General features: G+C 34.2%; 1 protein-coding gene across 3 annotated transcripts in view; it reads left to right on the top strand.

The window, feature by feature from the left end:
• Positions 1-9,422, top strand: part of LOC110031223 (39S ribosomal protein L47, mitochondrial) — a 54,970-nt gene extending 45,548 nt beyond the window's left edge. For all 3 annotated transcript variants that reach the window (XM_020734317.1, XM_020734318.1, XM_020734316.1), the window contains one exon: positions 9,120-9,422. In XM_020734317.1, the coding sequence (XP_020589976.1) occupies positions 9,120-9,227 (108 nt within the window). In that variant the 3' untranslated portion in view covers positions 9,228-9,422. The remainder of the gene's footprint in view (positions 1-9,119) is intronic.
• The last annotated feature ends 12,972 nt before the right edge of the window (positions 9,423-22,394 follow it).

The following is a 22,394-nucleotide window of genomic DNA, read 5'->3' as shown; positions in this document are numbered from 1 at the left end:
CGTTAACTTATCGAACAAAATTAACGAGTCGAACACGAGCTTCTTAACGAGTCGAACACGAGCTGTTCGCGAACAACGAGCCGTTTTGACAGTCCTAGCTCTAAGAGTTCTTTTAATATTTGTACTAAATGAAATATTTTAAAAACTAAAGAAATTAATTGAATGCAAATAAAGTAATAATTACTCAATTTGACCTTTAGAAGACTTATGATTAATCCTTTACTTCCTTTGACCATCATCTATATCAATTAAAAGTTCACGAAGAAGGATCTTTTTTTCTAAAATAACTGACTAATACTTAATTAATTTAGATGTTTTCCTTCAACTGTATTTTCAATCAAATTCTCTTTCAAATATAATCATAGTTTCTAACCCATGACATTCATTATATATCTAATGACATTTAATTAAAACATCGTATATAAAAGCATTTTTTTCATTTTTTTTATTGCATAATCAACCGACTTGACCCAAATAGTCTTGCTTCTACGCATTGTGTGGTTAATTAGCATAAACCCACCTTAAGTAAAAAACAAATTAATATATAAAATGTTTCAGTAACAAACTCTATATTCACTTTGCTTGAATGAGGTCAATGTAAGAGTGGACAATCTCCTGCATCAATGATGAGTAGAAAGGTCCTGGACGAAGCCATACTAGGAAGACTTCTCTCAACAACTTTAGATATACCCCTAGAATCTACTGAGCTTCAATGGAGAATCTACATATGCAGTCCTTGAGCAACTCTCCCTTGTTCTGGTGTATTGCGGAGACATGGATGAATGCTTGATTTGGTTGGCTGTGAACTGCTCCACGAATAGTCTGACAAACTCATTGAAGGTGCTGATGATGCCTTAATAGAAGAGAGTAGAACCAGGTGCGAGCTTGACCCTTGAGAGTAGTAGAGAGAACACTTGACAGAAGCACATTAGATGCACGTCGAATGTGTATAATGGTTCCATAGCAGTCAATGTGCTCGTAAGAGTTAGTTTCCTCTTCATTGGAATTAATGCTTGGGAGCTTGAAACCCACTGGGATGAGGTGTTGGAGGACCGCCTCGACCAAATTTGAAGATTCTTGAAAGTTGAGACGAGCGGGGAAACAATTCTTATCCATTAGAGGGAACTATTTCCAAATCAGCTATCGTAGCTCGTCACGATTGACATCATCAGGAGCGACGACGAGATGGGGCGGTGTCAGGTGAGTTGCACGAGATGGATCAGTGGAACTTGCAGGATAAAGAAGGTCAGCGTCTTGTCCCGATGGAGGAGGAATCTCATCGTTGCGGCTGTTGAGTTGGGTGGGTAGTGACTGTTGAGCTCTGCGAAAGACCTAGAGAATCTCCAGTTGAAACTCCATCCCGTGCATTGTCTTCTAATAAGGACCTAAGATGACCTCGCTAGCAGGGCAATGCCTTCCAAGATGGGAAGATGCAGGGTCTAACACCCTTGGCTCCATGTCTCTCCCTTGGAATGGCGGGTTTTGGAGCGAGATGTTTCATTGTTGCGAGTATTGCATCTGGTGGCTATTCAACAAGTCTCGCAAGTACTTTAGCGGCATGATTGTCTTTCCCACATACGCCGTCAAACTGGTGCGTGTTATAAGATTCGCGATGATAGAGTAATGAATTATTATCTTAGCACTGCAAGAGAATCTAACACGTACTCAAATAAAAAAAGTGATATGTACCATAAGTTTTTATGTGAAAAATCTGGAAAGTGAAAAAACAACGGGACTTAGCCCAGTTAGAGTAATCCATTATGAATTAATGATTACACGCAAGGGTCCTCGTCCCACATGCAGGAAAGAACTACACAGTTCTTCAAGGTACAATATTTGTTGTACAATGGTCGGGAGATTGTTGTTGGGAATAGTTGCTGGAACTCCAGTACACTGTCTTTGAGGTGCATCGTTGATTGGTGTACAGGACGTCGTACTGCTCCGCTAGGTGCTTTGCTGTTCCATGCCATATGCTGGGATCTTGCAACATACGTTGTGACTCTACAGTGGATTTTGTCGTAAGAGGCAGACGACCGCGGATGATGGTCAACGACGACCAATAAACGGTGGTCGGCAGTGGTCAATGACTGCAGGAGCGGGCAACATTCATTGAACCTTCGACGTAGAACATGGGGTTTCAACTCTTTATCCAAGCTCCTGTCTTCCTTTGATTCAAGGTCTAGCTCCCCTCTCAAGAGAGGGGCATGACTATTTATGTAGTTTGGGAGATACTCCTTGCAAATTAGGAAGGACGAATGAGTCTATCGAATGGCTTGGAGAGGTTCTCTCAATCGAACGGTGTCCTGTGGACATTTAAGTGCCTTAAATGTCAAATTGATTGATTTTCGGCTCGTTGGATTTATCTTGTCAAGACACTCAATTTGACTATAAGCTGTCAGATTTGAGATTCATTTGACATTCTTATTAGGCGGCAGTTAAATCTTTTAAAAATGGCTTAATGACTCTATATGGGTTTCATTTGGCTTGGTTTTGACCAATTTTAGTGTCGTTGGGTTTGTCTCGTCAAACTTTGAGTTTGAATATTTCGTGTAGAAAATGCCTCGAGATTCTTGTCAAGCGATAAAATTTTTGGATGTCGTATCAGCTGCCTTCTATTTTTCAGCGAGACTGATTTTATTGCGCAAAATTATCAGAAGTCGGAGATTTCTCTCTCCTCTATATATATGTGTGTGTGTGTATATATATATATATATATATATGTAGGAGCATTGCATCAAAGTTGGTTTGGCGTCTCCCCTTCATCTCTACCGTCAAGCGTTTAAGTCACAACCTTACCATGTTTAACATTATTTTGTCTACAAGCCGGTGGAGCGGGTCGGTGCGACCACTTGATCGCGGTTCGAGCTAGTTCAGTCGCATGGGTTGGCAAGTCATTGGGCTTGACTATGTCGTGTCAGATATTGGGTTGATGATCCCGCAGATCTGTCCCAAGAGGACGGGTCCGTGGGTCGGTGGGCGCGCCACATCCGTGATCTGGGGGCTGGATCAGATGACAGGTTTCGGGTGGAATGGGGGACGATTAGGCGGCGCAGTGAAGTGGTTTGATCTGATATGAAAGGTCGTGGATCTGAAAACTTGGAGTCGATGAAAAGGGGCCAAATGTGAAGTATGACTCCTAAAGGTAAAGAAAACCTGGAGTCTCCCACTGTGCATTCAAGAGGTGAATTTTAGGTCCTTTGGAGCCTTGAAGATGAGAGGTGAAGAAAGACTTGGAGTCTCCCTACTGTGCATTCCTGTTGGGAATTTCAGGTCTTTTAGAGCCTAAAAAGGAGATGTAAAGAATTGAAGTTTACTAACGTTAAATCCAGAGGAGATTCTTCGTGGAGGAAAAGTTTGGAGTTTCCCCGCTGTACTTTCTAGAGGAGATTTTTCGCATTGCAAGATGCCGACGTTTGTCAAATCCCGCCCTCCTAAAAACCAAAGGATGATTTAGAATTCTAAGGATGCAAAGTTGACCCTATCAGAGGCTGATTTGATATTGTTTTAGAAAAAAAATATTACTTCTTGAATGATATAGTGGTGGCGATTTCTACTCCGTCTGATCAAGCCTACTCTCCTCACTCCAGATACATTGCTATATATAAGATAACTTTGCGGGCCAGCTTTCGACTTTTACCGGCGATCGAGTTGATCGATATTCTGAAAGCTGTTGGAGTTGGTATCTCAGAACTTATTTATTGGGCGGCTGCAATCGTCATTGTGCTGATTGCCTTTTTTCAGAAAATGTGGGCTGAAGTTGGCGTCAGAGATTTTAACCCGAGTGTGAGAATTTGTCAGTGACACATAATCATGTCTTTCAAGAGCAAGAGATTGGATCTTCTCAAAAAATATTCGACGAGACACTGGTCTGCAAGGTTTTTCTTCGATCATAATGACTAGGTAGTTTGCAAAAAAACGTGAGAAATCGCAGCAGCTGCCTATTCCCTTCAGATCACAGAGGTCGAAATACTATAGATGCTCGAGTTTTGTGGATTTTAGGAATGCAGCTCTAGGTGTACTATGTTTATGAATTCATGAGTGAAGAATTCTTGTTCAAAGTCGGATTATCCTTTCATCTTGAGCGATCTTCTATAGTGATTTTGAGGAAATCCAAGACAAGGTGTCTTAAGCCGGCTCTTGCGGCAAAAATCTAATGAATTCTTGTTCAAAGTCAAACTCTCCTTTCATCTGAAGCAGTTTCCTTCAAAACTTGCAGAACAACATGAAATGATTAAAGTGACTGCTTTCATCCTTGAAGTACATTAAAATATTATCTATAAAATTTATCATAAATATATCCAATAATCGCCTGAAGATTTTATTCATTAGATTCATGAATATTGTTGGAGCATTATTCAATTCAAATGACATAACCACAAACTCATAGTGCCCATATCAGGTCTTGAATATTGTCTTGGTTATGTCATCTGTCTTAATCCTCAGTTGATGATAACCTGATGTAAGATTAATTTTTGAAAATATAGAAACCCTTTCCAGCTGATCAATTAAATCATAAATTACTAGTAAATAATATTTATTATTCGCAGTAAGCTTAATCAATTCTCTGTAATTAATGCACATCCTGAAACTATCATTCTTTTTTTTACTAATAAAATCGGTGCTCCCTATGGTGATTTGCTTGGCATTATAAACCCCTTATCCAACAACTCTTGCAACTATTAATTAACAGTCATTTTATATTGGTGCCCTGGATACTGACTTAGAACCTGACAATAGCTCAATGATAAAGTCTATCTCATTGGTGGTAAGAAAAACTTCTGAAAAATTTTGTCACCACAGGATATCATTCAATGATTTCACTTAGTGATATCTTTCGCCTGAGCAAGAAATTTTTGACCTCCATTGTTCAATAATTTAAAACCCTTCAAATATATAATTATCATTGAAGCCAAATCTTCTATCAACACAAAATTTGATTTTTGACTAAGTACAGTAATTTTGATTGTTTTCTAAGTATAATTTATGGTTATAAATTTTTTAGATAACCAATCTATATCTAAGATAACATCAAATTCAACTAGTGGTAAAACAATCAAATGTGCATCAAAAGCCCCTCACCATTATTCAATTTTACTTCACTTGACGAGTCCCATTCGACATTTTAACTGATAATGTTGTTGGCATTAATATAGTTATTCTAACCAACTCCTTAACAACAAATGAATGAGATGTCCGCGTATCAAATAATATTCTTATCGGCCTATCATAAAGGGATATGAGACATCATAATATTGAACGCTTAAAATGAGTTCTTTAATATTTATTTAAGTCTATGATCTTAAGAATAAAATATGTTCTAATGCAGTTAAAGTTTCAACCAATTTAAATCTTATTGAAAGTAAAACATACATGTGAAAACCTCAAGTGACTCCTTAGTTTCCCGTCGAGTTAAAGTATATACCCTAGTTAATATTTTGTTGGGTCTGATCTAGATTTTACACTGATTCTGTGGATTCAACTATCCTCTATCTGTCTAATCTCCTCTGAGAAGGTGCAAAACTGACTTTGGTATCTGATGGAGCCCTCTGTTCCAAATTAGAGCACTACTTTGCCATGTGTACAAGTTGATAACACCAAAAATAAGTAGGATCTAGATAAACACAAACTCTTGTGAAACTTTCCACACTTCTAATTAGCATCAACCGGGCAGTTGAACTCTCTGATTGAAATGATTGTTTGCTCTTGGAACTCTTTGAAAGTATGAACCCCCATTGAACCCTTCTTACTCTGAAAATCCCTCTAAGTAGCCTGTAAGTCCAATTCAATCTTTCTAACTCTCTCCACTGACATAGAGCAGTCATCAATCATAAAGGGAATAAACAGCTGCCTAAATATGTCTTTCAATATGGATAGAAACATGTGGTGCTTCTCTTTTACATTTGGAATAAGTTGGGGTGCATACCTCACGAGCATACTAAATTCAGCTTCATATTGCATGATCAACCGAACTCCCTGCACCAGCCTGATAAATTTATCAGGTATTTGCCTCCTAACTTATAGTGGCACAAACCAATCTTTGTGTGTGCTCACAAACCCTTCCCACCGCACCGAGTGGCTAGGTCAACCAGCAAACTTCTCGGGCAAATTCACTTGCCCCCATCTCTCGACTTCCTCCTAAAAGGCAAACACAACTAAGGTGAATATCATCCTTTATGGACATGTTATACCCTCTATAATTTTCTCCACTCTCATAAGTCAATTTTCAGCTTTCATTAGCCCTATTGCTTCTGAAAATAGTGTTAGTCTCATATTCTAAAATAACTTTAAGTACTTAGTCATCTGTGCTTCCCTACTGCTACTAGCTTGAGACTGAGAATTGTTATAAAATTTGTCACAACGGTCATCATTTTAAAAAATACAACAATATTGACTAATATTCTGGGGCATAATAGTTTCCATATTATCACTCCAAAATCTTACTCTTGATTGTCCATAATTCTAAAAAAAATCAAAATTAAATAATCTAAATAAACTTAGTTAAAGATTTCAATCTATACTATTTATGATTTCATTCCATTATCCTAATAGATCATTTGATTAGGATTAAACCCTAATTCTCTTTGATACTACTTTTGCCATGACGCCGTTCAAAAAACTTAGAACTAACTAAGGTGAGAACATATGATTGGACGATGAAAGAAAATTCTAAACATTACCATTAGGTCACTATAATATTTTTATATAAAAGAGTAACTAATTCCATAATGCACATGTAAGCAATACTCTTAATAAAGTTATAAGCATCCAGTCTATAACAGAAAGAACAAGTGAAACAATAATGGATAAAACATAGTAACAAATAGACTGTTACTTATTATCCCAAACACCATCTCTCCTTATGTAAACAAATCATCTCCTATCAGTCATATCAATCTATCAAACGTTTTTCTAAAAATAACAGTTAAGCAATATGTTAAATTTAAGCAATTTTGTGAATAATTACCACTTTATTATGCATTAAATTTTTATGCAAATGTCAACATAAATGTTCAAAAAAACATGATCATAACGTAAATTTGTATTTTTTTGTTTTTTATAAATTTTTTATTTAATCATCTTATCAATTATATATACATTTTTATTTGTTTTTCTTTTTTATTTCCTTTTATTTTTCGGAATGATCTCGGTGGTATAGTCAAAAAATTTTTCCTTTTGTAACATAAAGGCACAATTATTTTCATTTCCTTTTTCATTTTGCACCATAAAGACAATCATTTATTTTAACATGCATGAGTACAATTACATCCTTTGCTAGTATCATAGGGGTGACTCCTAATAGATATAATTGTTTATGTTTCTCTTAACTTATATTTTTTTCTTTTCATAATTAAATTCATTTAATCTTTCAATTAATGTAGCACAAAAGATAAAATAATGAAGATCATGAAACATTCGGATCGTTTTCATTTATGTTCATTCAAATCTAAGACTTCTTTTAATATCCGTAACAAATGAAATACTTTAAAAGCATAAAAAAATAATTTAATAAAAATAAAGTAATAATTATTAACTTGATCTTTCAGAGACTTCTATAAATGCTTATCCCTTCACGTAGTTCCTTTGATTATCACCTATATTATTTAAAAGTGCATATATAATGATTTTATTTCCAAAATAACAGACTAATAATTAATTAGTTTAAATGTTTTTCCTCAACCATATTTTTAATCAATTTCTCTTTTAAATCTAATTAGAGATTCCAACCCATAAAATTCAATATATACCTAATGACATTTAATTAAAACTTGCATAAAAGCATAATCATCTACCTCCTATTTATCTTTTCTTTTTATTGTACAATCACCAGGCTTGATCCAAATAGTCTTGCTTCCACGCTTCCTGAGTTTAATTAATATAAACTTATACCACCTTAAATGCAAATCAAATTAATATATAAAATATTTCAACAACAAACTCTAAACTCACCTTACTAAAAGTTATTCGACCGATCAAATCTATTCTCCCTTGGCTTTAAATTTGATTGTTGCCCCTTTAATCACTGTTTTTAATTCATGGTTTAATATAACATAATAATATCTGATTAAATAAACAAAATATTTTATATGAATAAGCACTATAAAGCCTACATATGTTTAAGTGATTGGGATTTATTGTGAGCGCGAGAGACCCTGCTCTCCTCTTCTAGGTTGTTAGGCTCGATTCAACAACTCTAGCATATAAGCATCTCCTTCCTTCATGGCCAGAACTGTTTGATGCTTCTCTTCTCCACATGCAGCTCGCACGTAGTGTTGAAGCCTCTCACGCACGTCGGCATCATTTTTCTCTCTTCTTCCTCTTTGCTCGGTTAGGGCACACTCCTCTTCCCTTCTCCAAATGAAGTCTCACACCAAGCATACACTGTTTGCACGATTGACTAGTGTTTGGTCTTCTCCCGCACTATGCCTCTCAACTTCTTTCTTCCACTCCGTCTCTTGACCTCTCTCGCTCTCTGTCTCTTCTTTCCTTCTCAATTTGAACGTAACCATGTTACAAGCAATGAAATTGTTGAGATGGTTAATCGAACCCCTAACATCGATTCAAAGTTTCTTCTCTTCTATCATTTATTTCATTTTTGTCAGTTGCAGTTATTACAATCTCAACAACCTAGAAATGAACTGATGGACAATGGGGAGTGATAAAGATGATCTTAATTTGTTAGGATAATGCTCATGCTAATGGCTATTATCCTCTGAGCTGTTGAAGTTTGTTTTCGTGCATGTCAACAATGTTAGTGCAGCTTGATAATTTAGAACATAAAATTGTTATTGTGGTGCACTTCAGATATGCCTACATTTTCTTTGGTTTATACTCTGTATCCCTTCGTATTATGAGCTCTTACTTTGTTCTGATTCTGTTTCCTTTTTTGTTATAGTTCGATGGGAAACTGGAATTACATTGCCCTTCTGTGCTACTTCTCTTTACAATTCGTTAATTTGCGATGCAATTTTCCTTGAAAATTTTCTTCATAAAGTTTTCCACTGCAGCATCTGTTTCACCTACATAGCTTTTACATCTGTGCCCCAATCAGCACTGTATGATCCAATCAATTTTCCGCATTCAAATATTGTATTTCATCTCTTAACTTATGGATTTCCCAGGTGAGGAAATCCATGTGCCGAATCAAACATGTTTTAACTGAGAGAGCAATCGCTGAGCCTGATTCCAGGAGGTCTGCTGACATGAAGAGAATGATTAATGCCCTTTGATTCCATAATTTTTAGAATAATGGTAATGATTTACTCTCTTAAATGTTTCTCAATCCTGTTCTAGAAATGTTATATTTGTGCAGATGCTTACAGAGGTTTAATCCATCTATGTGTTTTTTTAAAAATTTTATTTGATGTAATGCTAATATATTCAAACTTCACCAGCTTTATATTGATTGCTTCATGATTTGTTTCTGGAAATTAGCACAAAAAGACAAGTTGGGAGAGATTGAAATGTTGTTTCTACATCAAATGTCATCCTTTGATTTGATTTGATGTTGTTTCTACTCAGAAGCCTCAAAAAGACTTTTCTGATTTTATTTTTGTCTTCTTTACTGTTTCTTTCAACCATTTATAAATATGCAGAGCTGCTGATGTTTGACATTAGGAAGGGGGATTTATTTTATTCCCACTCTTTAGAAAACCAAGTCCCTTCCCCTGTCAAGTTATGGCTTAAATTATGTCACTGGAGTGTCAGCTATGGAAAAAAAATGTCAGAGGAATAATCTTAACATATACATTAAGTTTTTTTCTCACATCTTTTGGGGTCAGCATCATGCTTGCATCACATTTATGGATGCGCCAAAGTTAGTGATGAAAAATTATAATTGCACTTTGTTATAATAATTATCATAAGAAATTTTTTTTTAATTTAACTATTTTTGTTGTCTGGGTCGTGTGAGCTGGGCTCCACTAGATCTGACCATTGGGTGTGTTGCCCGACCGGCTCGCCATAAGCCCGCTTAGAATGTGCAAACTTGGCTGGGAGAAAACAAAAATTTAGTCGGCAGGGAGCCCTACCCGAGCCCACTTTGACTCACTCAACTTGCCATAGCCAAACTCTACCAACCCACATAAGTCCCGGCTTGAAAAAAAAAATTGAATTTATTTGGAGTGATTTACATACATATCATATAATTCTTGTTTGTTTAGTGTTTACATATCTCACAACTATATTTTTAATATTTAGTATCATGAATGATTTAAGTGTATTTGTTAATTTTGCATAAAAAAATGACTAAATTTTGCTGAAAGTTTTAATTTTTATATAAGAAATGATTGCTCTTTATGTGTTTCTTCATGCATTTCATCTTAGATTTGCATCTGTGAACATTAGATCCTAACCCCCAATGCATCCTGCACTATCTCATCCTCATAAAATCAAAATTAATCGTGATGTCAATGCAACTTTTTCGAGATTATGACTACCCTGTTTAATTTTTGAGAAATTTATATACGTAGCGCGTAGTTCTTAATATTTTTCTTACCCCAAATTCTCTTTTTAAAACCAGTGGGTCGGCCCAGCTTATGGAGCGGGCGGGTTTGGCTAGAATTTTTCAAATAGAAATCGGGCTCAAGCATGGTTAGAGCCCGTTTTGACTAGTCAAAACTCGATTAAGCCCGGCCCACGCTAAGCCTAGCCCGCCCAACGCCAAGTTCTAGGCTCCACTTAAAAATTACACATTTGGATTCATACACTTATCAACACAAGTTAATTTTAATTAATCGCAGTCGCAGTTATATTATTATTTAATTATCGATCATTTGTACAAAATATTATTACATCACATCATTAATTATGATTGATAGAATCTAAACGCCCGTTAATGAGAGCTATAATGAATGCATTGATGTCGTTGTAGTTGATTCAATATGTTGAAAATAAAGAAATCTTACCAAGGATTTTATATTTCTCCTTCATTACGTTTGACTCATGCGGACAAATGTGTCAATTAGTTGAAATAAAGATTTTAGAACTTGTTATCGAAATATTGTTGTTAATTCTCATTCTATTGAATTTGTATTTTCACACTTAGGGTCTGTTTGGGGCAGCTTATGCGTTTCAGGATAAACAGCTTGTCCTGAAACACAGCCCGCGGGTCGACCTGCGGATTGCGTTTAATGTAAAAAACTCAAACGCGGCGGACAACATTTTCAAAAACTCACAAACCAAACAGTTAAGCGGCGTTTTCAAAAATATCGCCGTATTTATAAGCTGCACCAAACAGGCCCTTAATTGTTTATTATTTTCGTGCCACGAAATTCTTATGTATTTACATATCTAATTCCAAAAAATTTTTTGTTTTACATTTATACTGCCCAAATCTCAAATCACGGACCAAAGGCATCACGGTTTTAACTTTTAATAAGTGACATAAATCTTTTCATGCATAAGGAAAAAAATTACCTAGAAAAAACACGAATGATTGAAAAATAGAATTGAAGAATATAAAAAGTATATATTAAAATTCAATACACACACACAAAAGATTGAAAAATAGAATGAGAAGACACTTAATTTTTTTACCTAGAAAAACACGAAAAGGGAAAAAAATTACGGGGCCCAGACCAGACAAAATATTCCATTTTAAATGTGTAATTACAAAGATACACAACTATCACACAATTAGAAATGAAGTATTACAACATCACACTAAGTGCAACACACCCGTGTATAATATACATAATACTTTAAGAGTATAAATAATGTTGTTGTATTCTAAGTACGACGGTTGAAAGTATTCATCAGTAGAAGTTATCACTGCATTTTTGAATGCAACATTAGTTTCTACTTCGTATGCATGATAATTCATAGCTCTGTATTTAGAATACTTTATTGCACAACAAATTTTACCAGTGGAGGCAAGTAGGGGGTGGCCGATGGTGGTCGATGAGCGGTCAGGGATACTAGAAATTTTTGCGAAACAAGTATATCAATCATGCAAGTATACATGTCGATCAAATAATATATAAAAATGAGTCTGTGTATCCCATGAGAATAGTGTCAAAAGATTTTTTAACAGGCGAAGTTAATGAATGACTAAGTCTAGTATAAAGTGATTAAATTTTAGAGAAAAATCTAATAGTTCTAAAAATGCAGTAAACATAAATGATTGGAAGAAAGTGTTGAGATTTTCAGATATGCAAGAGTCATACTTCTAAGACATCAGTCAGACGGTCTTTGAAGATTTTTTATGGAACCCATGCTATTGTTGACAACTACGGATAAAAATTATCTTTAAGTTTATGCCTAGATTAAAAGGAGAATAAGAAATCCCATAAAATTAAGTTATACTTAACCCCTTGGGTTTCCTGGGATCCTTTCAAATAGGTTGTAAAATCCTAACTAGAATATGCATATTCTACCAAGTTTTTGAGGTTAACTTACTTGCTCACTCGTTCTTCTAGACAACAGTCAGAAGTCTTAAATCAAAAGTGATTTTAACATTTTATCATATTCGAATAGAAATAAATTAAGTCTGAAAAGTCAACACATTAACATATAAAATTCATGCACAAAATACACGGCAAGGAAACAAAAATCCATAAAAAGAAAACCACATGCCTTAGATGACATGAGTATGAAACAAAGTCAATCACAATGCATGAGAAAAGAAAAGTCAATTACTTTTATTTCAGTTATAAAAAGAAAGATTACAGTGGAAGAGGTCAAAAACACTCACCCAGAGTCAATCAGTCTTCAACAATAAGCCACACTTCTCTATGATGAATAGAAGCTTTCACAAATCTCCTCTCATACAACACACTCAAACTCTTCTCTTAATCTTTCCAACTCTCACAACGAAATCAACATGAAAAGAGGAGAAAAAGAAGGAATATCCCCACCCTAGTTCTCTCCTTTGAGGAAGATGAAGAGAAATCAAGGGTTTGCATTCAACCCTCAAACCTACTTTAAAGAGTCTCCAAAGTCTGACTTTAGATTTTCAATTCGTGCCCTAGCATTCCTTATATAGAGCAGGTCCCAAAATGACATAAAATTCTTTCCAAAATTAAGTTTTTGCTGTCCAGCAACATCGCCACACCTGGAACTGGCATGTATGTGCCAGCCCTGGAGTGTACACACCCACAGTACACCCAGGTATGGAGTGTACATGCCTATATAAGCTTATTTGTTTGTCTTGACTCCATTATGTGCATTAGACACATGTAACTTACAAAATACCACCAAGGACCTTCCACAAGCATAAAAGCATAAAAAATAAGGAATAAAATATGGTATTCATGTAGTGAAATCACATTAATTTCTCTCGCATCAATTCCACCAAACTTACCTATTATTTGCTCTCAAATAATCTCATATTTCAACAAGGACTAAAATGATGTTCAGAGTAAATATGTGGCTTCCTAATTCCTCAAATAGATTATATCAATGTTATAAAGAATATGCAAATCTCATTTTAGGGTAAGATTTTTATTAATTTCTAGTGACCTAGTCCTTTCTTAAATTCCTTTTTTCCTAAAGCTAAATAAATTTCAAAATGTTTAAACTAATATAATTAAAATATTTTCATTTCCTAAAGATATTTTTAAATCAATTAAGATTCAACTGACCAACTTAACATTCCATAGCTTCTTCTATGGATATAATACTTTAAAAATTTCCTTAAGTAGTTTTAAGTCTTATTTATTAAGAGATAACTTAGGCACTATTTTTTTTTTTATTTTATGCTCACTTTAAGCTTCTTCTCAGGTTTGTTGGCCATATGTTCTGATTTTTCTTTTCAGTTATGCCTTTCACAATTCCTTATCTTTTATTTTCTTTTTATTTTTCCATTTCACTGTGAATTACTACATCTAATAGAGCACATTTCTTTTAAAAATTTTGAATGACTAATTACCCCTAAATGATAATTCTCAATTCTTCATAATTTGATCTCCTATTCATTCAAAAAATCAAAACTCAATTAAATTGGGTTGGTTGAAAATTAAAAGGCTTAAAGTATCTGGTTAACTACTAATTTTTTAGTTACACAATTTTAAATATTTTGAGACAACTTAAGATTAAAGTGAAAGTTGTTAATGTGTAAGGTTTAGTCATCAGATCATCAATCTCAATCCCTTTCTTAATGAGTATTCACATTTCAATTGAAATAATTATATAATCTTATCAAATTATTAAGATTCCTAATAAGACCACCCCCCTTTAGTGTAATCATTAGCTTAATCATGAAATTTAATTCAAGGCAAGTAAACATTCATCACACTCCCTCTCCCCCAAACTTATTTTCAATCATGTGCATGCCACAAAAAAATGGCAGGAAATGACAAGAGCATGTAATAGCAGGAAATTGATTATAGACAATTCAACATAAGAGAACATCAGCACATGAGGTTTACTAATGTAATCATAAGACTCTTGCATAAATAAAGCACCCATAAAGGTTCAAAACAAATTTAAACGAACATTCGAAGCAAATTTCATAATAAATTTAAAGTAATGCAGAAAGTGAAAAAAAAAACATGCTCAACACATCATATAAAGCTTGGGTTGCCTTCCAAGATAACTTTTGGTTTAATTTCCTTAGCCTGACCTAAAAGACTTCCTCTAAGATCAAAATTCTAACTTAGTAATCCTTGATCAATATCCTAATATTTTGTTGGTCCTAGATTTACTATTAAAACCTCAAATCTTAATTTTTATTGCAATTTTTCACTCTTAATTTGATAGCATTCTTTTAGTGGGTATGTAAAAGGCTTATTCAGATTATCATTTCTAAGGATATCTTTTAAATCTAAAATTCTCTCAATTAATTTTCCTATTTGTAAATCAATGTTTTTCATATTTGTTGTAATAAAAGGATCCCTAAAAGTTAAATAGGAGTTTCGTAAAATTTGGGTTTGGTTCTTCCGAAGTTTTTTAGGTTCAGGATCTAACTCTATTGGGTTAGTCTTCTATGGGTAGTCCTATAGGCTCAAATATTCTTCTAACAATGAAAGTGGTTTCCATCAAAAGAAGAGTAAGTTCTTCCTCAGTCGTTGATCAACCAAAATCATCTATTAAGTTTGCTCTTCAGGGACTAACTCTTCAGATTCACAGTTAAACTCTCCACTACTTCTGACATCCTTTGGGGTCAATGCTTACATGGCTAAATAACTGCTTTATTTAATTTTTTATGTTTTTTAATGTTGTAGTTAGAATTTGTAATTAATTATTTATTTCCAATTCATCCAAATTCTCATTTTCTTCAAGGTAGTCACAATCTTGGTTATTCTAATATTCTACACAATTAGTTTGGGGGCTCCACCACTACAGATTCTCTACACTTGGGTCATTGCAAGTTCAATTGATGTTTTGGTGAGTTGATGAGCACGGGGTATATGTTTTGGAATATGGGTCATCAAACCTATGTCTTATGACAGGGTGTTCAAAATTCATGGAATAGTTAGTCATCAATAGGTTCACATACTCCTCAAAAGGTTTAAACTAGTTTTTTCTGAGGGTTTGTTGTTCTGAAGTATTGAAACTTTTTTTTTAGTTTAAATTTTTTCTAAAAATAAATAGACACAAAAACAAAATAAAATTGAAATAACAAAACTTTCAAACTTAGAATATGATATTTCAACTAAAATTCTCCTAAGGTGAGAAAATTTTGACTATTATCCCTGATAACAGTGCCAAAAATATGATGCCTGAAATTATTGCAAAGTAGGTCGATCATTCATGCAAGTATCCATTTTGATAAAAAAATGTATGAAAATGAGTCTGCAAATCAATCTCACTTGGTTATTGTCAAAATATTTCTAACATACAAAGTTCTGGTTACTGAACAACTAAGTTTAGTTTGAAGTGATTGAATTCCAGAGATGAATCTAAAAGTTCTAAAAATGCAGTAAACCAAAATGTTAGGAAAAAAAATTAAGTTTTTCATATATGTAAAATTCATACTCCTATGACACCGGTTAGGTGGTCTCTTAAAGTTTTCCTATGAAACCCACATTATTGTTGACAATCAGGGATAAAAGTTCTTCTTAAGCCTATGACTAAATAAAAAGGATAATTAGAACCCATAAAGTTAAGTTTCACTTAATTCCATGGTGTTTCCCAGGATTCTTCTGATTCTTTATTTAGGTTACAAAATCCTAACTAAAATATGCATATTCTACCAAGATTTTGAGTTTAATTTGCTCTTTTAGCCGATGAGAAAAATTCCTATATCACAAATGAATTTAACAATTTTTTCATGTTTAAATCAAAATAAATTAAGTCTGAAAATTTAACACACCAACTTATAAAGTTCATATACATAAAAGACATTGAGGGAACAAAAATCCATAGAGTAAAAACCATAAGAAAACAATATGCCTTACATCACAGGAACATGAACCAAAGTCAATCACAATGCATGAAAAGGGAAAAGAAAAAACTTTTATTTTAGACAATAAAAGAAAAGTTACAATGCAAGGGGTCCAAAACCCTCACCCAGAGCCAATCAGTCCTCAACAATACACCACACTCCTCTCTGATCAATAAAAGCTCTAACAAATCTCCTCTCATAGAAGGCACTCAATCTCTCCTCTCAAAATTTCCAACTCTCATAAAGAAATCAAATGAAAAGAGAAGAGAAAAAGAAAGAATAACCGCCCTAGAAGTTATCTCCTTCAAGGAAGATGAAGAGAATTATAGAGTTTACATTCAACACTTAAAACTGTTATAGAAAGCCTCCAAAGTCTACCTCCGGTTGTCTCAATTTGTGCTCTAGCATCCCTTATATAAAAGAGATCTCAAAATGGCTTGGAATTCCTAAAAAAAAAAAGAAAATTTCTAGCAGTCTGACGACATAGCTATGTCTGAAACTAGCGTGTATATGCTAGCCATAGCATGTATACACCCAGAATTGGTGTGGATATGCTAGCCTTGGTGTGTACACTCCCAAATATGGTGCGTACACACTTAGATATACTTATTTGGGTTGTTTTGAGTCCATTTTGCGTGTTAGAAATATGTAACCTGTAAAATACCCCTAATCACCTTCCACAAGCATAAAATCATTATAATAAAGAAAGCAAATATGATATTTAATGCAGTGAAATCATGTCAATTTCTCTCGCATCAGTCAGCTGCTACAGAGTCCAAATGTTATCATCTGGTCTTTAGTAAATAACAAAATGGGAATTTGACTCCTTCCTTTATCTCCCTCTCAAGTGAAGAGATGGAGTCTATTTATAGGCTCCAAAAAGGGGCATTTACGTCATTTGGCTAATAACTCCCATAACCACTTGATTACACAATCCATATTGATTTTCCTAGATCATAAAAATTTTCTTATTTTTTTTGGGTCTTAATGAGCTCAAAATTGAGTGATCTTGGACTCATTAGATTCCTTTGGTCTAGACACTTAATTTGACTAAAATATTCATCAAATTTAGAGCTCATTTGACCCTTCCTTGACCTATATAAAGCCTTCAAATATTGTTTAATGACTTGATTTAGGCTTGATTGGACTCTGGATTGATTTTGGTATTATTAGATTTGTCTTGTTAAGGCGGTTAGTCTGACAATAAATTTGCTAAAATCAAAGCCCTTGAGGATTTTTTATTTGAATTTAAATATTTTTTCCGCAAAAAATGCCTCAAGATTTTTTGTGAAATCATAGAATTTTGTGATGAAAAATTAGTTGCCACTATATTTTGGTGCGATTCAATTCATATTGTCTTAAAATAATCAAAATAAGAAAAAAATTGAGAAAATTAAAATTTTTGGTGTTTGGCCAAAGGGGGTTGCGACCCCCCAATGCAGATAGCTGGTAGATGACGATGACGATTGGTTGGATGAAAGGAGAAAACTATGCGGGTTGTCATGGGAGGGACGAGGCAGCACGGGTCACTGTGGGTCAACTAGGTTGCTAGTTTTATTTTGGGTTTTGAAAATAAGGGAACAAATCAATCTAGAATATTTAACTATTTAAATAATTAAAGATGACATAAAAAATAATATATCATCTTGAGAGATAGAAATATCACTTTATGATGACTTCAATTATTTAATTTTTTTTTTGATATTTATATGACCTGCATTTAAACTAACAGATCTTTTCTCTATTTAATCTGAAGATTAGATAGAGTTTTCAATAACATGGTTTGTTAACTTCCTGTAAAGACAAGTCCTTATAACTAATTACATATTAAAAAAAACAAAATCTCTTAAGAAAACTTTTGATTAAGACTATAGTTTTATCTTTAAGAAATTTTTAATTTTAAATTTTCTTGATTGATTATTAGGAATTTCAAATGAGAAAGCTTAAAAATGGAACATTTATTTATGAAACTCAAAGGAAGAAAAGTAGGAAAAATCGAAGATACTTGGAGACTTAGTCACACCTCAACTATCAAGTTATTCAGCTTTATTATTTTTTTAGAGAGATTTATTTGATATTCAAGTTGATATTTTATTAGAATTTTAGGATTTATATCACATGAAATATGATCATCTGAAAGCCTAAAATGTGAGGATTTATGTCGTAACGAAATGAACTTCCTCAGAATTCTAAGACGAAAGTAAGCTCTACAAAAATAAATAGAACCTCAGAATCTAATTTAAAGATAGAAAAATGCAACAAACAAAAATTAAATGAACTTACAACACTATTTGAAAATGACTACCATCTAAGCCACCTAATCACATTAAAACCATGTATGACCAGTCTCTTGAAATGCAAGGTAGGATAGACTGTTATTATAAAGAAAAGTAAGTCTTATAATTTAATTATAAAAATCAAGATGCCTATGTATGAATAATAAGCAAAATGTCCTAACACCAATACAAATTTACTTTTGTGATTTAAAATTTAAAATTTAATAGCTCATCACCCTTAAATTTTTTATTATTTTTTACTAACACTTAGTGTCGAGTGTAAAGCAAGCTTTGTATAGGCATGCATGCCCTTGATGATGAATGCTCAAAAGATTTATTTTTAAGGTTAATTGATACACAGAGGTAAACTCACTCTATAAGGTTGTGATTTTCAAAAGGCAAATCACACCTTTTTTACAATGAATGAGAATGTTAAGACAAGAAATAAAGTCAATATGAATGTGTTTGGCTAAAAGTATATTTTCATGGCTATTCATAAATCGAAAAGAGATTCTACTCATTTATTGATTTATAATTTTATTATTTTAAGTGTTTGATGTTCTAAGGTGTGAATGCAATATTTTTTTAGTTATTAACTTCTTAATTTTTAAATAATTAGTTTGAAATTGTTTAATTTGGATAAAAAATTAGTTCTTAATGAGCTTATCGATAATCTAGGAAAAAAGCAAACGAAGTAATGACATGAAATGTGGGCAGACTTATCAAACACGAACATAACAAAAATAGCAAACAAAATAATAACAATAGTACAAAAAGAGGGTAACCAACTCTAGACCTACAACAAACTTGTCGACCAATTATGCCATCAAAATATTGTTATGGTTTATTTGAGGATCATCTTAAATGTTCTTCTTTTGATTTGTCTATCCTCTTTTAGATAGTTCAGATACCAATAGTTGATCAACTTTGATAAACATTCTAACTTTAAAAAGAAAAGACTATATGAAAGTAAACCTATGTTTACTTCAATAACCTAGGTGTACTACAACACTCTAGAAGATAATATTTAATGTTGCAAAAATAAAACATGTGGAGAATCAACATGCAATAAGCCTCACAGGGATAGGTCAAGCATGCCTGCTCAAATAAGATCAGGCAGAGGCAATTTGGTCCAGTATCCATGAAAGAATGCATATGTAGACTACCCATAACTAGAGATTCTGGTTCAGGTGTCTGTTCTGGGGTCAAAAGCACTCCCAAAAGGACATATCCCACTAAGTTAATTACATCTTTGGGGATACCCAAGAATACTGTCGATAAAAGGTGTTTCTCTTTACTATCACAGACTAGAGGAAAAGGTCGTTAAAGGAGTTTATTTCATATAGGAATGCCCTGATGCTTCAAAGCTCTCGTTAAGCCATCAAACAGATAGTGAGTCTCTTACATCCCATGTGGGTAGAGACTCATCGACATACAGAGCCCGCAGATAACCATGATCATCTTGACATGAATATCCCAATATGTTAAAGTACATCCTCTCCATAAGGGCATATGTCAAATTATCGTATCCCAAATGAGTTGCAGCTCATCGAAATCAGACCATCAACATGATATCAAAAAATTCAACGAGCAACATGGCTCAAAGGGGCTCAATAAGAGGAAGGTAGAAGTAGTTGGGTCATGGTACCACAGACTCGTCAGCCCAAGCCACTGGGACCTTAATTTTACTCAGTCATAAAGGTAGTCAACGCAACACGTTCTGAGATCTTCGGTCAGCAATCAGTGAATTATGTGCACACGGACCTCAATAACCCTAAGGTTAAATGACGAAAACTCTATCGTATGATAATAAGCTAGAGCTCCAAGAGGCGGGACTCACACCTGCCAAAGTGACAAGGATGCCTTAAAAAAAAAAAAGGGAAGTGGAGGTTTAGATACAAAGCTGAAAACACTCCCAACCGAAGGACTTACACCTCATTTGGGTTGAAGAGCCTTTTAACACCATAGGTGCACTAGAAAACCACATATATAAAAAGATATGTTGAGTCAGTCAAGTTGGAGAAGCATAGGAGCTTCTCCTCGGGACATGCAAATATGAATGTAATTGTCTAAAACGATCCTTAGATATTATGGAGGTCATATTAACATGGATTGGGATATGCCCATGTAATTCAAATCGTTTAAAATCTGGTTTGAAGGCTATGCAGAAAAGTAAAAGACATATTTTGAAATATCCCGAGTCTGTTAACCCTAAAATTTTGATTATCTTAATCTTTTATTAAAATTTTTAAATAAAAAAAAATTATAATTTTTAGAGTCCTTAATGAGCCTAGATTATAATTTTTGTGACATCGCAGATAAGCCAAAAATAAACAATAGAAATCAATTTAGGCATACAAGCACTCAACAAAAAGAGTGAAAGCACTTCAAATTGTATATAAGAGGTCAAAATGTAGTTGTGTTGGTAACACATCCCAGGAAAGCAGAAAAAGTGGCCAAACTTTGCATTTACATGCTCGGTCCTAAGTATATATAAGAATATAGAAACTTCAAACTTAAGGTAGGGGACACAAACTCCCGCTCCTGGTCCCCATCATATGGTTCAGTGCATTATCTATCTTGAAACCCATGTCGATACCTTATTTCTGATACAGACTCATTCTAGGGACTCTATCAAATAAATTGAAAGAGAAAATAAAAGACTCGACACTCATAGAAAACAAGGTTAACAGACAAATCCATGCAATGTATAATGAGTCGTGTCTGATGGGGAAGCTAAGCAGCACCTAGAAGTGGGTTATAAATCTTTGCTTGCTCCCCCTTAGCGGTACATGTGTATGTGTAAATAAGTAGGCACACATGTCAAACACACTAGCACACTAAAAAGCAAAAAGGTGATGCATGGCTAGCATAGGGAAAACCAACACAGAACAATATCCAGCGATGCCCAAAAAAAAAAAAAACATAACATCCTAGATCCTAGCCTAGCACACCAACTAACATAAGTGTCCTAATCAACATCTATTAACAAATGCAACAGAAAATAAAAAAGAGAAAACATTTATTGCTAGCGTAATATTAAAGATTGCAGTGAAAGCGGTTCAAAACACTCACCCATATCCAATCCATCCTAAGTAATACAACACACTTCCCTCCATTTAAGTGCACTCTCCACACCTATCAGACTCTCAAGAACTCATAAAAACCAATCCTAGGAGTCTTCTCTGTAAAGGAAGAAAAAGAAAACTCCTAAGGTTTGAACTAGAAGCCTAAAAGCTACTGTGGAGAGCCTCCATGTCATCCAATAGATGCTTAGGTCGTGCACCAACCTCCCTCTTATAAATTTAGCCAAAATCAACTTGAAAAATCTTGTCAAATTGAGTTTTGATCATCCGGTGGCTCGAGTTCATATGAAAGTAAAGTGAGTGCACCAATCCCAACACTATGTGGGTGTGCCACTGCGTCGGCACGGGTGCATCAACACTAGTACAGGTGCACCATTGTGGCGACACAAGTGTGCTCATGCATAGTAGAGTGGTATGGGTGCTCTAGTGTGCGGGCACGGGTGCACCTGATGAACAATGTGAGTATTTTATGCTCTTTATCTTATGACTTTGCCATTTACAAGTTCAACACAGATGTATCACTAGATCAATGTGTGTGCCAGTCCCGATGTGGTGCACTCCATTTCAAGAGTGAGTGCGTCCGACTGCAATTTTTCATCGTGTAAACTTATATCACCAGGACTTCATTTCTTACAGACTACAAAAAATTATTTCGTGCTAGAAGATTCGTAATAATAGAGTAATAATTTAATACCTCAATATTGAATG

The sequence above is a fragment of the Phalaenopsis equestris genome, unplaced genomic scaffold (assembly GCF_001263595.1).
Source record: "Phalaenopsis equestris unplaced genomic scaffold, ASM126359v1 Scaffold000789, whole genome shotgun sequence".
Taxonomy (NCBI): domain Eukaryota; kingdom Viridiplantae; phylum Streptophyta; class Magnoliopsida; order Asparagales; family Orchidaceae; genus Phalaenopsis; species Phalaenopsis equestris.
Note: the sequence above shows the minus strand (reverse complement) of the source record. Positions and strands in the feature narration are given on the sequence as shown.